The sequence below is a fragment of the Arachis hypogaea genome, chromosome 12 (genome assembly GCF_003086295.3).
Source record: "Arachis hypogaea cultivar Tifrunner chromosome 12, arahy.Tifrunner.gnm2.J5K5, whole genome shotgun sequence".
Classification (NCBI taxonomy): Eukaryota; Viridiplantae; Streptophyta; class Magnoliopsida; order Fabales; family Fabaceae; genus Arachis; species Arachis hypogaea.
In genome coordinates, this window is record NC_092047.1 from 110,421,542 (window position 1) to 110,438,472 (window position 16,931).

Sequence of the window (16,931 nt, forward strand, 5' to 3'; positions counted from 1 at the left end):
TTGTGAATGATTGGTGCATGACGTTGGCATTGATCGCAGTGTTTGACCTTATTCATGCAATCCTGTTTAAGCTTCGGCCAGTAATAACCAGCTCTAAGAATTTTGGCGGCTAAGCTTCGGCCGCCGATGTGTGTGCCACAGACTCCTTCATGGACTTCGTCTATTGCCAATTTGGCTTCTGTTGTACTTAGACATCGTAATAGAGGTCTTGTAAATCCTCTTTTGTACAACTCGGTTCCGACTATGGTGTAGAAGCTTGCTCTTCTTTTGAATTTTCGTGGATCTTGGATGTTGTTTGGTATGATACCTATTTTCAAGTAAGTTATGAGGGGTGATCTCCAATTGTCTTCCTGCAGGATACTCAAAATTGTTGTTAGCATAAAACTGGGTTCGTCTAGTGTTAATTGGGATAGTATGGATGTTTTGGTTTGATTTCTTGTTGTTGCTAATTTTGAGAGGAGGTCCGCTTTGTTATTTTGCTCTCGAGGTATATGGGAAATATTAAATTTCTAAAAATTACTTATAAGATTACTAACTGTTGTGTTGTACTTTTTTAATAGGGGGTCTTTTACCTGAAAGTTACCTGTTACTTGTTGTACTACTAGGAGAGAATCACATTTGACGTTTATCTGTGTGACGCCCATGGTATGAGCTAGTTGCAGTTCTGCTATTAAAGCTTCATACTCGGCCTGGTTATTGCTTGCGTGGAAAGTGAATTGTAGTGATTGTTTGTATTGTATTCCGTGATCACCCTCGAGGAGTATTCCCGCTCTGGAGCCGTTGCTATTTGAGGCTCCGTCGACATATAGCGTCCATATGTTGTCTTTAGGAGCTTGGTCTTCTAGAGTAAGTTCTGCAACGAAGTTGGCTAGTGCTTTGTGATTTGATGGCACCTCTGGATTAGTATTGGATGTCGTATTCTGATAGTTCGATTGACCACTTGATTAATCTTCCTGCTAGTTCGGGTTTCGTTAGTATCTGTCTTAGTGGTTGTTCCGTTCTGACCACGATGGTGTGGCTTTGGAAATAGTGTCATAGGCGCCTGGTTGTTGTGACTAGACCTAAGGCTAGTTTTTCCAACTTTGGGTAGCGAGTCTCGGCGTTTTGAAGTGATTTGCTGACGAAGTATACTGGATGCTCTTGCTTTCCTATTTCTGTCACTAATACAGAACTGATAGCATTGTTAGTGATAGATAGGTATAAATAAAGTGGTTTACCTATTTCTGGTGTTTGGAGGATTGGAGGGGCTGAAAGTATGGTCTTTAGTTCTGTGAAGGCTGCTTCGCATTCCTCGGACCAGTAGAACTTTTCTTGTTTCTTCAGGTTCTTGAAAAAGTGATGTGATCGGTGGGCTATACGAGGGAGGAATCTGGCCAGTGCTGCAAGTCGGCCGGTTAGTTGTTGGACTTCTTTGACTGTCTTTGGGCTTCGCATGTTTAGGATCGCTTGGCACTTTTCTGGATTTGCTTCAATACCTCGGTAAGTAAGCATAAAGCCGAGGAATTTTCTGCTTTGTACCCCGAAAGCACATTTTTCTTGGTTTAGTTTCATATTGTATCTTCGTTGTTGTTGGAATATCTCTGTTAGGTCTTTGGCGTGGTTTGCCATGTGTGTTGATTTTGCCACCATGTCATCGACATAGACTTCTATGTTTCTTCCGATTTGCTTTGCGAAAATTTTGTCCATGAGGCGTTGATAGGTAGCGCTTACATTTTTAAGTCCAAATGGCATAACCTTATAACAGAAATTACCAATGTCAGTAATAAAAGCAGTCTTATCTTGGTCAGCCTCATGCATTAAGATTTGGTTATAGCCGGAATAGGCATCCATAAAACTTAGGCATTGAAAACCAGAAGAGTTATCAACAAGTTTGTCAATGCATGGGAGGGGTATGCGTCCTTTGGACAGGCCTTGTTGAGGTCTGTATAGTCCACACACATCCTCCACTTACCATTGTTCTTCTTTACCATTACCACATTGGCTAACTAGGTGGAGTATCTGAGCTCTTTGATAAAGCCAGCGTTTAGTAGTTTTTGAGTCTCCTCCAGGGAGGCCGTCCTTTTGTCAGTGCTGAGGTGTCTTTTCTTCTGAGCTATAGGTCTCATTGACGGGTTGATGGCTAGCTTGTGGCAGATGACGTTGGGGTCTATTCCTGACATATCTGCTGGTGTCCATGCGAACAAATCAATGTTTTGTCTCAATAGCTCGACTACTTGAGTTTGCTCGTCATTTCTTAGTGCGTTGCCGAGGTATGTATACTTGTCTTCGTTGCTTGGTAATTGAACTTTAGTGAGGTCGTCGATTGGCATTGGTCGTTCTTGATTGTTGGTCCTTGGATCTAGGTCTACCAAGGGGGATAGTTGTTCCGAGTTATACACCGCCTGGACGTATTGTTGATCAGGCTGTTTTGGTTGTTCGCTCTTTAGGCTGGCGTTATAGCACTGTCTGGCGTCCTTTTGGTCTCCATGGATAGTGACAATTTGTTATCCTGCGAAAGGAACTTGACACACAAATGTACGGTAGAAACAACAGCATTGAATGCATTTAATGATGGTCTGCCTAGGATGATATTATAGGGACTTTTGCAATCTACTACAAGATATGGTATTTCTAAGGTTCTGTTGTTGGGATAGTCTCCAAAGGTGGTCTGTAACCAGATGTAACCTCGGATAGACACTCGCTCACCTGAGAAACCTACCAGTTCTCCGGATGATGGTTGGAGGATTTTGTCGCTCAGATTCATTTTTTGGAATGTTGAGTAGAACAGCACGTCCGCACTGCTCCCTGGGTCCATCAGGATCTTTTTTACCAGAGGTTCTCCGACCTGTGCTGTGATGACTACGGGGTCATCTAGATTTCGATCAGCAGCCTTATAGTCCTCGGGACTAAATGAGATTTCCGATTTGTCCTTGTTGACAGGTTGGGATAAAGTTGACTCTGTCATGGTCATCATAGCTCGGTACGACCTTTTTCTTGCCGAGTTCATGCATCCTCCACCTGCAAAACCACCAGAAATGCAGTTTATTATTCTGCGGGGTGGATTGTTATCATTGTCTACCTTTTTTCCCTTGTCTCGGGAGTTGTCAGTTTCTTTGGGTTGATGGTCGAGGCCTTCGATACTCCTCCTTCGTCCTCGGCTGTCAATGTATTTGTCTAACAGTCCCTGGCGGGCCAGCTTCTCGAGGACGTCCTTTGCTATTACGCAGTCGTCTGTAGTGTGGCCGTACTTTTGGTGGAAAGCACAATACTTAGATCTGTTCACGTGCCTCTGGTCCTTATATGTACCGGCTCTGTTCGGGGGTTTGATGAGTTTGGAATGCAGAATGTCTTTTACAATGTCCTCCCTTTTCGTGTTGAAGGGAGTGTAGCTGTCGAACTTAGGAGTTAGTCTGAATGATTTCTGGTTCGTCCTGCCGGTTAAGTGCCTATTTTGCCTTTCTTCTTCCCTATTTGGAGTAGGTTTTTCTGCTCTTCGTAGTGCTCGAAATTCTTCAACTTCAATTTGAGTTGTTGCTTTCTCTTGGAACTCGGCCAGGGTCTTAGGTTTCGCTATTACTATGGATTCTTGGAATTTTCCTGGCCGGAGGCCACTTTTAAGGGCATGGAGATGTACTTCGGAGTTTAGGTTGGGTATTTTGTTGGTTGCTTCCGCAAACCTGGTCATGTAGTCTTTTAGGCTCTCGTTCGGCCCTTGTTTGATGGTACTCAGATAATCAAAGTTGTGGACATATATTTTAGACGCAGCGAAGTGATTGACCAACTGGTTGGCTAGCTCATCAAAGTTTGAGATGGAACCTTCGGGTAGGTTAGAGAACCAGATGAGGGCGGCTCCATCCAGAAAGGTTGGGAAGGTTCGGCATAGGATGGGGACAAACTCTTTATTCATGAACATCATGGCATAAAATTTGGTGATGTGGATATTTGGGCCTCCTATTCCTTGGTAGGGTTTTAGGGTTGAAGGCAGGGTGAGATTCTCGGGCATTTTGAAGCTCATAACTTCTTTTGTGAAAGGGTTGGTTCTTTTGATAATTGTCTTTGTGGTTTTGGGGGTGGTTTGTCTAGTTTCCGAAGTATGTTTGTCGTTGTCTTCCTTGTGCTCGACATTTTTGTGTTCTTCTTTGGTACAGTCGTGCTCCATCTGTCGCAAGAGCTCAGCCATTCTTTGATTATCGGCCCTGAGGGCCTCATTGATTGCCAAGATTTCCGCCTAATTGATGTCGGAGGGAGCATGACTATGCTTGTCCGCCATCTCTCGTGTCCTGCAAAAGGAAATGAAGAGATATGCAAAATAAAGAAAACTGGGGTTAGAGAGATTTGGGTCCCACGGTAGGCGCCAAATGTTCCTGTGTGAAAATAGACTCCGAGATATAGCTCATTCTCGTGATATTCGAACTGGCTTTCCTTGGAGCAAAGGGAGTGAAACGTTGTCTTCTTGCGGGGAAGCGGCGTTGGATACCTGCAAAGGGACTCCAACGCTCAAGTAAATAAGAGTATGAATAATAGAGATGATATTCAGAGTGAATAACGTACCTATGACTGAGTGAGTCATTCGTATATAATGGGATTTACCGAGGGCAATTATGCATATCTGTTTGTTACCGATTTGGATGGGATCTTCATTGGTGGCTTGTTTCTCGAGATTTCAGTGGTTCCAGGAGAGATTTGTGGAAGGGTTGTGTGCTGACTCAGTTCCAAATTCATTGCTATCTGGTTGTTTTAGTCTAACGGATCATATATATATATATATATACTACTTTCATTATTGAAAAAATAATATAGTAGATCTCGTACATTGAACATAAAAAGAGTTAAGAAATTAAAAAATTACAATACAATTTTATGGTCCTTAAAAGTTAAGGGTTCAGTGAATAAGAAAATACCGGTAATTAATGTTGTCGGTAAAAGACCATCGACAAAATTGTTATGAGGAAGTATAGGAAGCTAATGGAGTATTTGTATAATGTGTATAATGGATTGTATTGTGTTCGATTCAGTAGGATATCAGATGTTTATTATCTCTGATACCCGAATGGTTATTTTGGATAATATGAGTGTATTGTGTTTGATAAATTAGTAGTATTTTATTCTAGATGTTCATTTTTAACTCATATTAAACTAAATAAACAGCCTATTATACACATTGTACAGATACTCTATTAGCTCTCTAGAAAGATTCGTTATAATTTATACCTTGGCTTTATTTTTAATTGACCTCTTATAAACACCAAACCTCTTATAAACACCAATTTAACGTTCAAAAAGATATATCCATCGTACTGTACGAGACCACACACACGTTATTCTCTCAGAAAATCACACCCAGTACATCATCATCACGATAATATCCATCTACACCAAAATTACTTTTAACTTGACTTTTTTTTCGTGTTGTACCAAAATCCAATAATTTGGCATAAATTCTTTTATCATTAGATCACATTTAACATCGTTAATCATCTTAAATTTAGCATATTTACAATTGACACATAGACACTTAACCTTACTCAATCTTAGGTCACCATCGAACAACAGACAAATATTTAAGAATTTGTCTAAGTCTTCGACAAAAAAAGGTTTCAAATTCTCTACTTGAATAAACCCTATCATACATCCAGAAATAATTTTGAGCTATTAGCGCTTAATTATTTTTACATTGTCCATAAAAGAGTTTGTAGCTAAATTTTATTAATTAAGTGTTTCAAAATTTTTAAAAATTTTAAAAGTCTCTCCCATAATTAAAACACTCCAAAATTTCTAACTATCAATCTTAATCATATATTTCATAAATTCAACGAAGTATAATACAACATAGACAATCTAACTTAAAAAAAATATCTACTTTGTTAATCAACCCTATATATGGTAGTCTCGCATAATTAGAAAAAATAAAATTTTTCATGTTAAAATTTATTTTCACTTGCAATAAATTATTTACGATTTTCAATTACAATTTTCAATTAGTTACTTGAAAGTAAAATTACATACCGATCTCAACAAGAATTTCAATACGTAACTACTGTTTGATTTGAGAATCGGATATAATGGATGTTAAGCACTTTTTCTTGAGCTTCCTACTTGATTAGTTTTATGAAAGGAATGTTAGTTCCATAGTTTCTTTTAAAAATAAATGAAATTGAAGCAGCGTTGCTGTTACGTTCTTTTTTATGTGATTGTACGTACATTGTTCTTATAAGTTTAAATATTGGAAGATGGTGTTTATAGTTAAGTCACTTGGTTTGCTATCCAGGTTAAAGAAAACTATCCGAAAGTCACTTAGATAAAGACGTTAAAAACGTCATTTTTTTAAAATTATTGTTTAGTAATTAAAATTTAATACATATTATTTTTGTCAAAATTAAATTAGATAAATTAATTTGGCCAAAAAATCGATGAATTAAATTTTAATTAATATTTTTTTATAAAAAATGACTACAATATCTTTATTATAGAAAATGACAAAATACTCTTTTATATATATATATATAAGAATCCTAAATTTTAAATTCTAATTCTTCTCTTCTCCGTGTCATCATGGAGTTAAAATTCAAAATTAATATATATGAGTATTTTAATTATTTTCTATAATAGAGATATTGTAGTCATTTTTTATAAAAAAAATATTAATTTAAATACGGTTTAAAACTTAGTTAATGGATTTTTTTGGCCAAATCGATTTGTCCGATCTAATTATGACAGAAATAATACGGTTTAATCGATTACATATATTAAATTTTAATTGTTAAAAAATATGTAAAAAAAAATAAATTTTAATTGTTAAAAAATATGTAAAAAAAAAAACGTTTTAGACGTCTTTATCTAGTAGCTCCCAAACCATAATAATTTAACGTAATTTTTCTAATCCTCTTTAAACATGTCATAGAGTATATAAATAACACCTTATTTAAGAGGTTGGCTAGAAAGTCTGTTAGAATTAGTGATAGGAGTGATGATTCTGTTAAGTAGTTGAGCCAGCTACCATGATTGTGCTCATCAATGCAAACTAATGAAGAATAAAATGATGGTGTTTGCTACCATAAGATAATAAATTTATACGTACCGATATAATAAAAATATGAACAAATTAGAATAAGACATGTGGACTATATTTTTTACGTTAATAATTAATTTTTTTAAAATATAAATTATATCAATAATTTTACTAAATCATCCTTATATTTTAATAAAAATAAAAAATAAATTTTATTTAATTTTATTAAAAAAACTTAAATATCATTTTTTTTTCTATTGGAGAAAAATCACTCTAATCCTTTAAATTTAATCAAAATTCAATTAACTTCAGTTTATAATTTTATATTTGAATCAATTTAAAAATCAAAACCAAAATACATTTCATTATTCATATACACTACAAAATTACTTTGTGTTTCTCATTAACCCTAATCTAATTTCTCATTTCCTATTCATACCAAAAAAAAAAAAAAACATATCTAAAGAGTAACCTCACCCCTCATCCCCCTGCCAGACAGCCGCATTTTATCGTCACCCTCTCCCCTTTCTCGTAGCCGCGCCTCCTCTCCGTCGGTCTTCACGCATAGAATCACGCACCAGCCACTAGCCGTTCTCCGTCCCTCTCCTCTCCGCATTATATGGTTGCTTTGGATTATTATGGGATTTGATTTGTAATATTTCTTTTCCTTGTGATCAAGCTTAGTTAATTAAGTAATGATAGATTCAGTTCTATTTCAGTGCATCAACTATGAATGAGTGTTTTATGATTATAGTTATTAATGAGGCAAATTACTCTCTTGAGTGGATAATTATTAAGGCTTGGTTGTTCATGTTTTTAATGTAATTGCTTGTCCGACCTTGGATTTAAGGCGCTGTTCATTTTCTAATTGGTACATATGATCTGGTAAGATAACTTTTTTTTTAAAGTTTAATTGGAAATTTAATTAAATGAGATGGTGTGAGGTTTGATCGTGGTGGAGATTAACAAATAAGAATAATGGTAAGATAACTTTTTTTTCTCCATTTTTTTATGGTATAGGATCTTGAATCATAGACTTTTTCTTCAATTTCTTTTGTCGTTTTTCTGATCACTGCTTGAATCTCAAGTATTGCTACGTGACCCAATTTATCTGGGTACTTCAAATTTCCGACCTTTTTCAACTGGGGATGCTTAGTTTAACTCTGAGATTGATGAATCAATGTTTTTGAGAAGTGACTTTTTATTAATTTACTATTAATAATATACATATCTATTCACATTTTTTTTTAATCTATCTTAATGTTTTAGGAAGTTACACTTACACATCACAGGTTGCAGGTAGTAATTTTTTCTGTTATTGAATACATGCAATGCATTATAATCCTCTTGTTCGTTTTAACTTCTAACTATGAATTGATGCAAAGTTATAATATATTGTGAACTTAGTAACTTACTACTCTGAATTTTCCTTGTCAATCTTAATTTTTGCCTTAGTTATGAATTCTCTGCCGAAAAATTCGAAACAACAGCAGGTCATGAGGAATCCTCCGTTTTTGACCCGTGCAGTGTTAATCAGAGATCATTCTAATGCGTTGAAGCTTGAACTTGGATTGTCTAGTCCTATGGTTTCTTCAGAAGTTGGGATTAGCCAACCCAAGGAGGAGCATGAGGTGGATGAATTGAGTGATGCTGATTGGAGTAATCTCACAGAAGTGCAATTGGAAGAACTTCTCTTGAGCAATTTGGACACCATTTTTAAGAGTGCAATAAAAAAGATTGTTGCAAGTGGCTACACCGAAGAAGTTGCTACAAAATCCATCTTAAGGTCTGGCATCTGTTATGGATGTAAAGATATTGTATCGAATATAGTTGATAATACGTTATGAATCATGCAGATTTGTTTGATGTATACATTAATTTGTTTTCATTGTCAATGTTGATCATAGAGGTAAGTAACACTCTTGTAATATTTTCTAAGCCATAATTTTGGAATTTAAGTCAGCAATCAAAATACTCCATTTTTCTTTCTGTAAACAAAAATCACAATTTTATATTTTACACACCAGACACCACCAAACAACAGTACATATGAATTGAGACTGCAAAAGGAATTTTCATAGTCTTCATAATTTGTTTTAAATACTGATATTATATGCTAAAAAGTACTAGACAAGAGAATAAGAGATTAATTTTCATGGAACTGTGAACTGGTTTTGACTAGGTAAATGAACTAAAATCTCCAACTTTTTGGAATTCTAAGTGATTACCAAATCTTGGAGGTTGTTTGTGCTGTTTTGATGTTGGGGGTGGAAAGATCTTTTTCTTGTTAAGCTGGTTATGCTTTTGAAAACCAACTGGGTGGTATCTTTTTTTTCCCTACAAGTACAGGATGGTATTTCTGTAAGTTATGTTCCTTTACTTAGTATAGCGCGGTGTAGATATTATGCGTTGAAATACCAAATCAGAGAACAAGATGAACCACCATGAATGTTATTCAATGAGAATAATTGATTTTGACCGTGTGGTAAATGCATAACTCAACTGTTCAAAGTGTTCTTACAAGTTCAGAAAACTTCCATCTCCTGCTTTGATCTAAGAAACTCAAATGAGAATCACAAGCAACTGTAACCTAACCTATTCCTTATTCAAGTAAAGGAATGCCCTTTAAACATGCCTCATGCAAATTTCCCTCTAAATGTAATCATCAACTCAAACCAAGGGAGAAACAAAAATAAAGAAACTAATACATCTTAGATAAGTGATTTTGCTGCAGCATTAACAGCTTCCTTTGTGATGCCAAACTCTTTGTATATTTTTCCTGCTGGAGCGCTAGCTCCGAATCGATCAATGCCTATTGCTTCCAATGATTCTCTCCTACCCAAATCTTGATCCATGCTCAATGCTAAACATAGCTGAAACAGCAGCAGGGAGAACACTCTCCTTGTATGCTTCCGATTGCTCGTTGAAAAGTTCCCATGAAACGAACGAACCGACTCTAACGACCTTACCTTCCTTTCTGAGATCATCTGCAAAAACCTAGAATTCCTTTCAAACCAAATACCGAAGCACTGCAAAAACTGAATACAAAAAAGCTCTGCATACAAAAAACGCGCTGCAAGGTCTACGTCCAATACACGCGCTATATAAAGATCCCGCGTATATATAACTACCAAATTGAAAAGATTTGTTTCCTTCTTCATTCTCCTTATTTCCAGATTTGCTCGTTCTTCTTCTTGCGCGTCTTCCCTACTTCTTCTCGATCGTTCTTTTCCCCTCCTTTCTTACTGGTATGTTCTTCGTCATTTACGTTAGTTCCTCTCTCTGCAACTCCAGCTTCGTTTTCTATTCGATTTGTTGTTTTCTGAAATCAAAGCACAACTAGAAAATGAATTAATACAGACAGATTTACAGACGGATTTAGTCTTTATTACAGACGGATTTTTGGTTACCGACGGATTTTGTCCCTCTGTAAAAGCCCCGTCGGAAATTATTTACCGACGGATTTTTTTCGTCGGAAAGTTACCGACGAATTTCTACCAGTTACCGACGGATTTTCCCTCTGTAAATTCTCCATTCATTTTCTGGAGACGACGAACTTTCCAACGGATTTTCCGTCTGTAATTACAGGCAGAAAATCATCTCACACTCTGATTACAGACAGAAAATCCGTCTGTAAATCTATCAGTAAGTTAAAATATAATTTTTTTAAGATTTTTTCATTGCAAAAACTTGTTTTCATATAAAATAAATATAAATTTAATACAAATTTTTATCTATTTTGTATTTGAATATTTATATTATTTCAAAAAATAAACAAATTCATCGTATTATCAAATTAAAAGAAAAGTATTATAAACAAACAAGTCAATATAATTCAAAACACAAACAAATTGATACATCAACTATAATTCAAAACAAATACCATTGAAAAAAAAATCTGTAAATTCTGTACCGTTACATACACTAAAGGTGTATAAAACAATCTGCTCTTGTAGCTAACCACTATCAGAATTGCCTAAATATAAACATAAACCTAGTCTAAAATTAAGGCCAAACTGAGTTAAAGTTGTTCAAATTCTTCTAAGATTCATTCAATGTTTTCTCTTTCTCCTGACGACTTGTTCAATTCTTCTAAGATCCAAACTGCATAAGCCAAACAATTTTCAATTAAAAATCATAATCCATTTGCAGGAGATCAGATAAACATATTATAAAAAGAGAAACAGGTTCAAATTTTGAAAGTCAAATAATTTCCAAGACAATTGCCGTTCACAATAATTTAACCTATGTAAAAACAGTGTTATAACTAAAGCAGTAAAGTACCACAAATAAAACAATTAAAAAAATGAATAAACATATTACCAATAAATTCTTACACATTGTGCAATAACTGTGACATGTTCCATTTGTAGTTCTCTTACAATGCATGTCTGTGCTAAATGATATTTACTAGATTAGACAAGGGTATTAAGTTTAGTAATCATGATTTGGGATTGAGGAGCTATAGACATTACCTAATGGATAAAACGAATCGGTTAGATTAGAGCTTGCCTCAGATATGGTAACTTTGTTAGGCCTATTGTGAAATCCAAAACAAACATTAGGATCTTCATTTTCCTGCCAAAACTCCATGTCATCAGTCACAACATTTAACCAAGAAACAAAAAGAGTAAAAGAAATTAAACACTTTACTAAGAAAATAAATAAATAGATAAATTAATATATAAAAAGAATTATTGCAGATTTGAATGAGCAAATATTCTGCTAATATACTTGCAGATATTCTCAATACTCTGCCATAATATCCAACCAATTACATTCACAGCTACACATTTTACAACAAGTAATTAATTGTTATCCATCCAATAATACAAAATGAAATGGGATCTTCAATATGAACTTTACTTCCAAATACATCTTAGGGAATCCAGTTTCAAAATATCTTAAAACTTCTTTTCTAGCTTCTACCTCCTTTGACCACCATAGCATAACCACTCTCTTACATTGAACATAGGCATACTAAGTCAGAAACATTTGGCAGCAGAAAGTTTCAAAAGAAAACACTCACTTTTTTGACATACCTCCTTATTTGTGAACCGTAAAATCCAACTCAATATTCTCGGGACAGCATCAATCAAGGTTTTCCGAACATCACTTTCATTTACTGCAATGTTCACATGCAGAGGAATTAATACTCCCCATGAAGTATTTGAGTGGAAAATCTCAATAACTACATCAAATAAAATTTCCTCCTGATATATTCCACACTTGAGGTGCATAATGTAATACATGATACATATATAGACACAATACTACAAATTCACACCTCCACAAGCATACAGATTCTCAATGTTCCTAAGTAATACCACTTCTGTGTAACCTTCCAAGAAGTCAATAGATGGATTGTCTTCTGTGAGCCCAACCTACACCAATGAACCAAAAAGCATCACTCAAAGAAGAAATATAAATGTGAAGAAAAAAAAAGAACCAGAATCTTTATAACTTAATCATTAGGATGAGAGATAGATAAAAACGATACAATATGAATTTTAGAGACCTGAAAAATTTGGTGAAGCAAGGTTCCAGTCAATGCTGTAGTAGAGTACTCATTGCATTTTAGCCTCTCATCTAAGACAGTTCTCCTAAGGCAACCAAAACTGCCAGCAACCTGGAAGTTAGCAATAAACACAAATATGAGCAAGCACACAAATATTTCTCTGAATATAGGGGCATTCACCTCAGATAATTAAAACTGAAAGGGCTTTAAATACGCCATAGGATAAAATAAATAAATAAATACACCAAAAAAATTGAACATGGAAATAAATTGATAGACCCAGAATATAAGGATCAATAATTTCTTATATGAAGGAAAATCTTGTAACATGAGAGCTGCTTAATTGGAGATTGGAGAGATGCTTAACATGGGAGTTGGTGAAGTAAGCAATTCGTCAACCTTGTCATCTTTATCCCGAAAAGTCTTCAACAAAGGCATAGATTACACAACCTGCTCAGACAAGGACAAATCCTAAATCAGGAAGAAAAATCTTCCTTCGGTCTCCCCATACCTGCTCAGACAAGGACAAGAAGGAGGAGCCAAAATCAAGTCATAACAAGAACAGGAAGGAACAAGAATATGTATGCAAATTCCAGATAAAATATCTCAGCAATTCAAATATATAGTTCATAAACAAACTTCATTCTATACTACAATCATAGAAATTATGTTTCAGATTTCACAAATTACAGGAATATACAAAATTCATACCTTAAAATTTACAAACTTCATTCTAAACTCAGTATATGATGCTCTGGCTGATAGAAGATGATGCACAAGTGACAAAAAGAATTAGTCAATTTAAGGAACAAAATGCCCTATCCTGCCATAAAACATTAAATAACATTCACCACAAGCTTTGATTTCATGAAAGACATTCACCACAAAACTACCATCCTCTATCTCAAACAATTCTTCTAGAGGCTCCCCTTTGTCCTTTTGTCTAGTTTTTGGTGGATTCTTTGAGAAGGAGTAGCTGAAAAATTACAACAATTCAAGAACCATTAAATAACAAGTGTAAGAAAAGAAACATTTGATAGCTTTAGTCTATTCAATTATTTTACTGTTTCCAATTTTAATCAAGGAAAAAAAAATTAAATTCTTCCTAATTATATATTTCCTTAGATTACATGAGAGGATACTTTTTCTCAGCTAGGAGTTTCAGTAGAGTCATTCTTTCCTGCATAAAAAAGATTCAAGTACTGTCATTTTAGCCATACTATACTACTTTGATGAAGTGAAGGATAGGCTTGACAGCAAATTTTTTGTGTAGATATAGTATAATTGAAAAAAGATTAGTCATGTTTGATAATGGATATCCAATCTCAGGGAGAAATAAAAAAGATAAAAAGAAAAATTGAAGAATAAATATTATTGTAAGTATTAAGCAAATGAAAAATCAAACTCAGATATACATTAATATAAACAATGGTATTATACTGAAAGAGTATGCTCTACAAAGGTGCCAGCACTTCAGAAATAAGCACAATCTCATGATTAAAACACCGATCTAAATTCTTTGTAAGAAAATAGATTTTTCCAGCTTCTGGTCTACAAATGCAAGAAAAGAAAAGAAACATAATTTAGTAATGGCGTGTGCAAGTAAAGGAGAGGGAGATAAATGGAGAAGAGGGAAACAGACATCAGGCACAACAACTTGATCCACATCTGAGTTGTCAATGAGGGGCGTATTCGTATTGGAGCCAGTGCTCGCAATGAATTGTGGTTGCACAGACCCAGAGCCAGAGCCAGAGCCAGAGCCACACCCAGAGCCAGTCCCCGAACCACCCCTGCCAACCATGTTCTCTTACTAACACTGATCCTCTCAACCTGAAACCACCCAATTCCAGATTCAAATTAACATTAACCAATGCCTAATTATGTGGCTGCCTAAGTAGTCAGAATATCAACACTGCTCAATATACCAACTTTTTCTCCTTCCTTTCCTTCAGAAATCAGAACTGAGCTCACCACAATTAAAATATGAACCACACAAAACCTAATTCAGGGAACCACAAGGATTTTAAAAAATGAAAGTACTCATGAAATGCATCATCCTGGTGTCTAGTCATCAAAATAAAAGTTCAGGCACATTAAGAAACCGTTGTGATTTAAAGAAAATGCATATTTGATACTTACTATTTCCATACGGGTGGAAGCTTCTTGGACTTCTTGTAGTAACGTGTAATGCGGTGGATCCTGCTCTCTACCAAAATCAACTTGAATTTGGAGTCCTTGTCCTTCCTATTCCTCTCCAAGTGCTTCCTGATTGAGACAGCCTTCTTGATCAAGTGGTATAGATCTTCAGGTATTTCAGGAGCAAGACCTATTGGAAAAAAAAAACAATACAAGAAACATTGTAAATACATTTCACATATCAACTTAAAAAGCAAATTTATACGAACAAGTAATAATGCATAATGCGTACCATGGGCCTTAAATATAAACAAAATCAATAACAGCAAGCGAATATTCATCCAATGGAATCAGAGGATTGGAGTTCCTTCACAGAAAGCTTGCCATCTCTGTCTCTGTAATAAAACCCTAAATTGTTTTGAGAAGATAGAAACTGCAAAGAAAAATTGATAAACCTAAAATTGGCATAGAAAAATTGAGCCCTAAGCAACAGAATCATAAAATCAGAGTATACCTCTTTATAGCTGTGGAGTGTTGCCGGGGGAGCCTGGTGGTTGCTCCGAGGAGAATCTCATGGATGACGATGTTGGACACGGTGGCGAAGAGGTGGAAGAAAAACGCCAATGGTGGCCAAAGGAGGAGGAAAAGCGCGTGGGGACGAGGGGGAGGCTCCGGGAGCGATGAGGAGACACGACGCAACCGGCGGCAGCAGCGGCGAAAGAAGAAGCTCGTGGAAGGAGAGAGGAAGAAGCTCGTTTTAGTTGAAGGGAGTGTGAATGAAGCTCGAGAGAGTGAGGGTAGAATTAGGTTTAATCTAATATTTTTCGACAGAAAATTTAAATTATAGACGGATTTTTTGTCTGTAATAATTTAATAAAACGTAGCGTTTTGTCTATTTAATTATAGACGGATTTTTCGTCTGTAATCATTTCTCACGGAAAGAAAAATAATTTTATCGACAGAATTATCGACGGATTCTGTTTTTCGTCTATAATTTATACTAATTCATTTTTTTTATTTTCCGACAAAAAATTCCTCTGAAATTCTGTCTGTATTTCCGTGGGATAAAATTCGTCGGAAATATCCGTCTGTAATAACTAGTTTTCTAGTAGTGAAGTTTGAACTCGTTTTGAAGATTATGGATGATTCAACCTCAGATTGTCAGCTGAATCAGGGCGAAGTGGATTATGAATTTAAATCTAACGAAGTTCCTGAGGTTTGATTTACATACGATTACTCTGAATTTTGTTGCAGTCATTTGAATAGCATTGTGTAGCTGAATAATTCATGAACATTGACTGTGAAACTAACATGTTAACATGAATCTGTGGATTGAATGTAATGTATTAGTTTTGATTAATTATCTGGAATTTGTAGCAGACGCTCGGGTATAGATTAGAACTTTTTTGGGTGTATTTTTGTGAGAAGTGTGGGTGTATTTACAGTTTATGGCTTTTTCTGTTATTTTAGCTTAGTTGTTGTCGTTTGGGTGTATTATATCAGACATGATTGGGTGTGTTTTTAGTTTTTGACATGGTGTATTCTGCAGCCTGTGTATTTACAGTTTATGATTTTTTTTGTTATTTTAGTTGAGTTGTTGCGGTTCGGGTGTATTATATCAGCAATGATTGGGTGTATTTTTAATTTTTGACATGGTGTATTCTGCAGCCTCTCTCTGTTGTTGATGACCAGTTTGTTCCGAAGGTTGGAATGACCTTTACCACCCTTGAAGATGCTGAAAAATTTTACAGGAACTACGCCAAGGCTGCAGATTTTTCTACAAGAGTTCGGAGCACAAATAGGAAGGGAAACGAGATTAAGAATCAATTGATTACATGTAGCAGAGAGGGAAAATGGAAATCTAAAATATCTCCGACCGAGAAGACGAATCCGACAGCCGGTTTAAACTGTCCTGCAAGAATTTATATACACACATTGAAGGATGTCAGTGCTTGGATCATTTCAAAGGTTGTGCTGGATCATTCAAACTCTTGATGTCCAAGTAAAGCAGCGATGCTCAAACAGCACAGGGAACTAAGCATGTCCATTCGTCGTACAATAGAGAATAACGAGGAGGCCGGTATTAGACCAAGCAAAACCTACCAATCATTTGTTACGGCTGCCGGGGGTCACCGCGAGTTAAATTTTATTGAAAAGGATGTGAGGAATTACATTACGAGAGAAGTGCGGAATGTTTCCAAACAAGAAGATGCAAAGGAATTCGGAAAATATTTGTTAAGAATGAAAGAGAAGAATCAGAATTTCTTTTTTGAGCTTGAACTCGAGGAG

At 35.5% G+C, this 16,931-nt stretch overlaps 2 protein-coding genes across 4 annotated transcripts; both read right to left on the reverse strand.

Moving 5' to 3' along the window:
* Window positions 1-1,032: 1,032 nt before the first annotated feature.
* On the reverse strand, window positions 1,033-4,159 carry LOC140176863 (uncharacterized). The gene is made up of 2 exons (XM_072208419.1): window positions 2,519-4,159; window positions 1,033-1,734 (listed from the first exon to the last, which is right to left on the reverse strand). The coding sequence occupies exons 1-2, from the start codon at window positions 4,157-4,159 to the stop codon at window positions 1,033-1,035; spliced, it is 2,343 nt and encodes a 780-aa protein (XP_072064520.1).
* Window positions 4,160-10,819: 6,660 nt separating this feature from the next.
* On the reverse strand, window positions 10,820-15,458 carry LOC112730531 (DNA replication ATP-dependent helicase/nuclease JHS1-like). Of its 3 annotated transcripts, XM_072209723.1 has the most exons (14): window positions 15,157-15,458; window positions 14,935-15,050; window positions 14,646-14,832; window positions 14,149-14,336; window positions 13,637-13,686; window positions 13,389-13,482; window positions 13,218-13,264; window positions 12,906-13,017; window positions 12,507-12,617; window positions 12,276-12,372; window positions 12,031-12,113; window positions 11,464-11,566; window positions 11,312-11,379; window positions 10,820-11,092 (listed from the first exon to the last, which is right to left on the reverse strand). In XM_072209723.1, the coding sequence occupies exons 8-14, from the start codon at window positions 12,942-12,944 to the stop codon at window positions 11,081-11,083; spliced, it is 513 nt and encodes a 170-aa protein (XP_072065824.1). In that variant the 5' UTR covers window positions 12,945-13,017; window positions 13,218-13,264; window positions 13,389-13,482; window positions 13,637-13,686; window positions 14,149-14,336; window positions 14,646-14,832; window positions 14,935-15,050; window positions 15,157-15,458; the 3' UTR covers window positions 10,820-11,080. The 3 variants fall into 3 exon arrangements, with proteins under 3 accessions (XP_072065824.1, XP_072065826.1, XP_072065825.1); XM_072209725.1 differs by lacking the exon at window positions 11,312-11,379 and having other exon boundaries at window positions 13,389-14,336; XM_072209724.1 differs by lacking the exon at window positions 11,312-11,379 and having other exon boundaries at window positions 13,400-14,336; window positions 14,935-15,037; window positions 15,157-15,455.
* Between the last annotated feature and the right edge of the window lie 1,473 nt (window positions 15,459-16,931).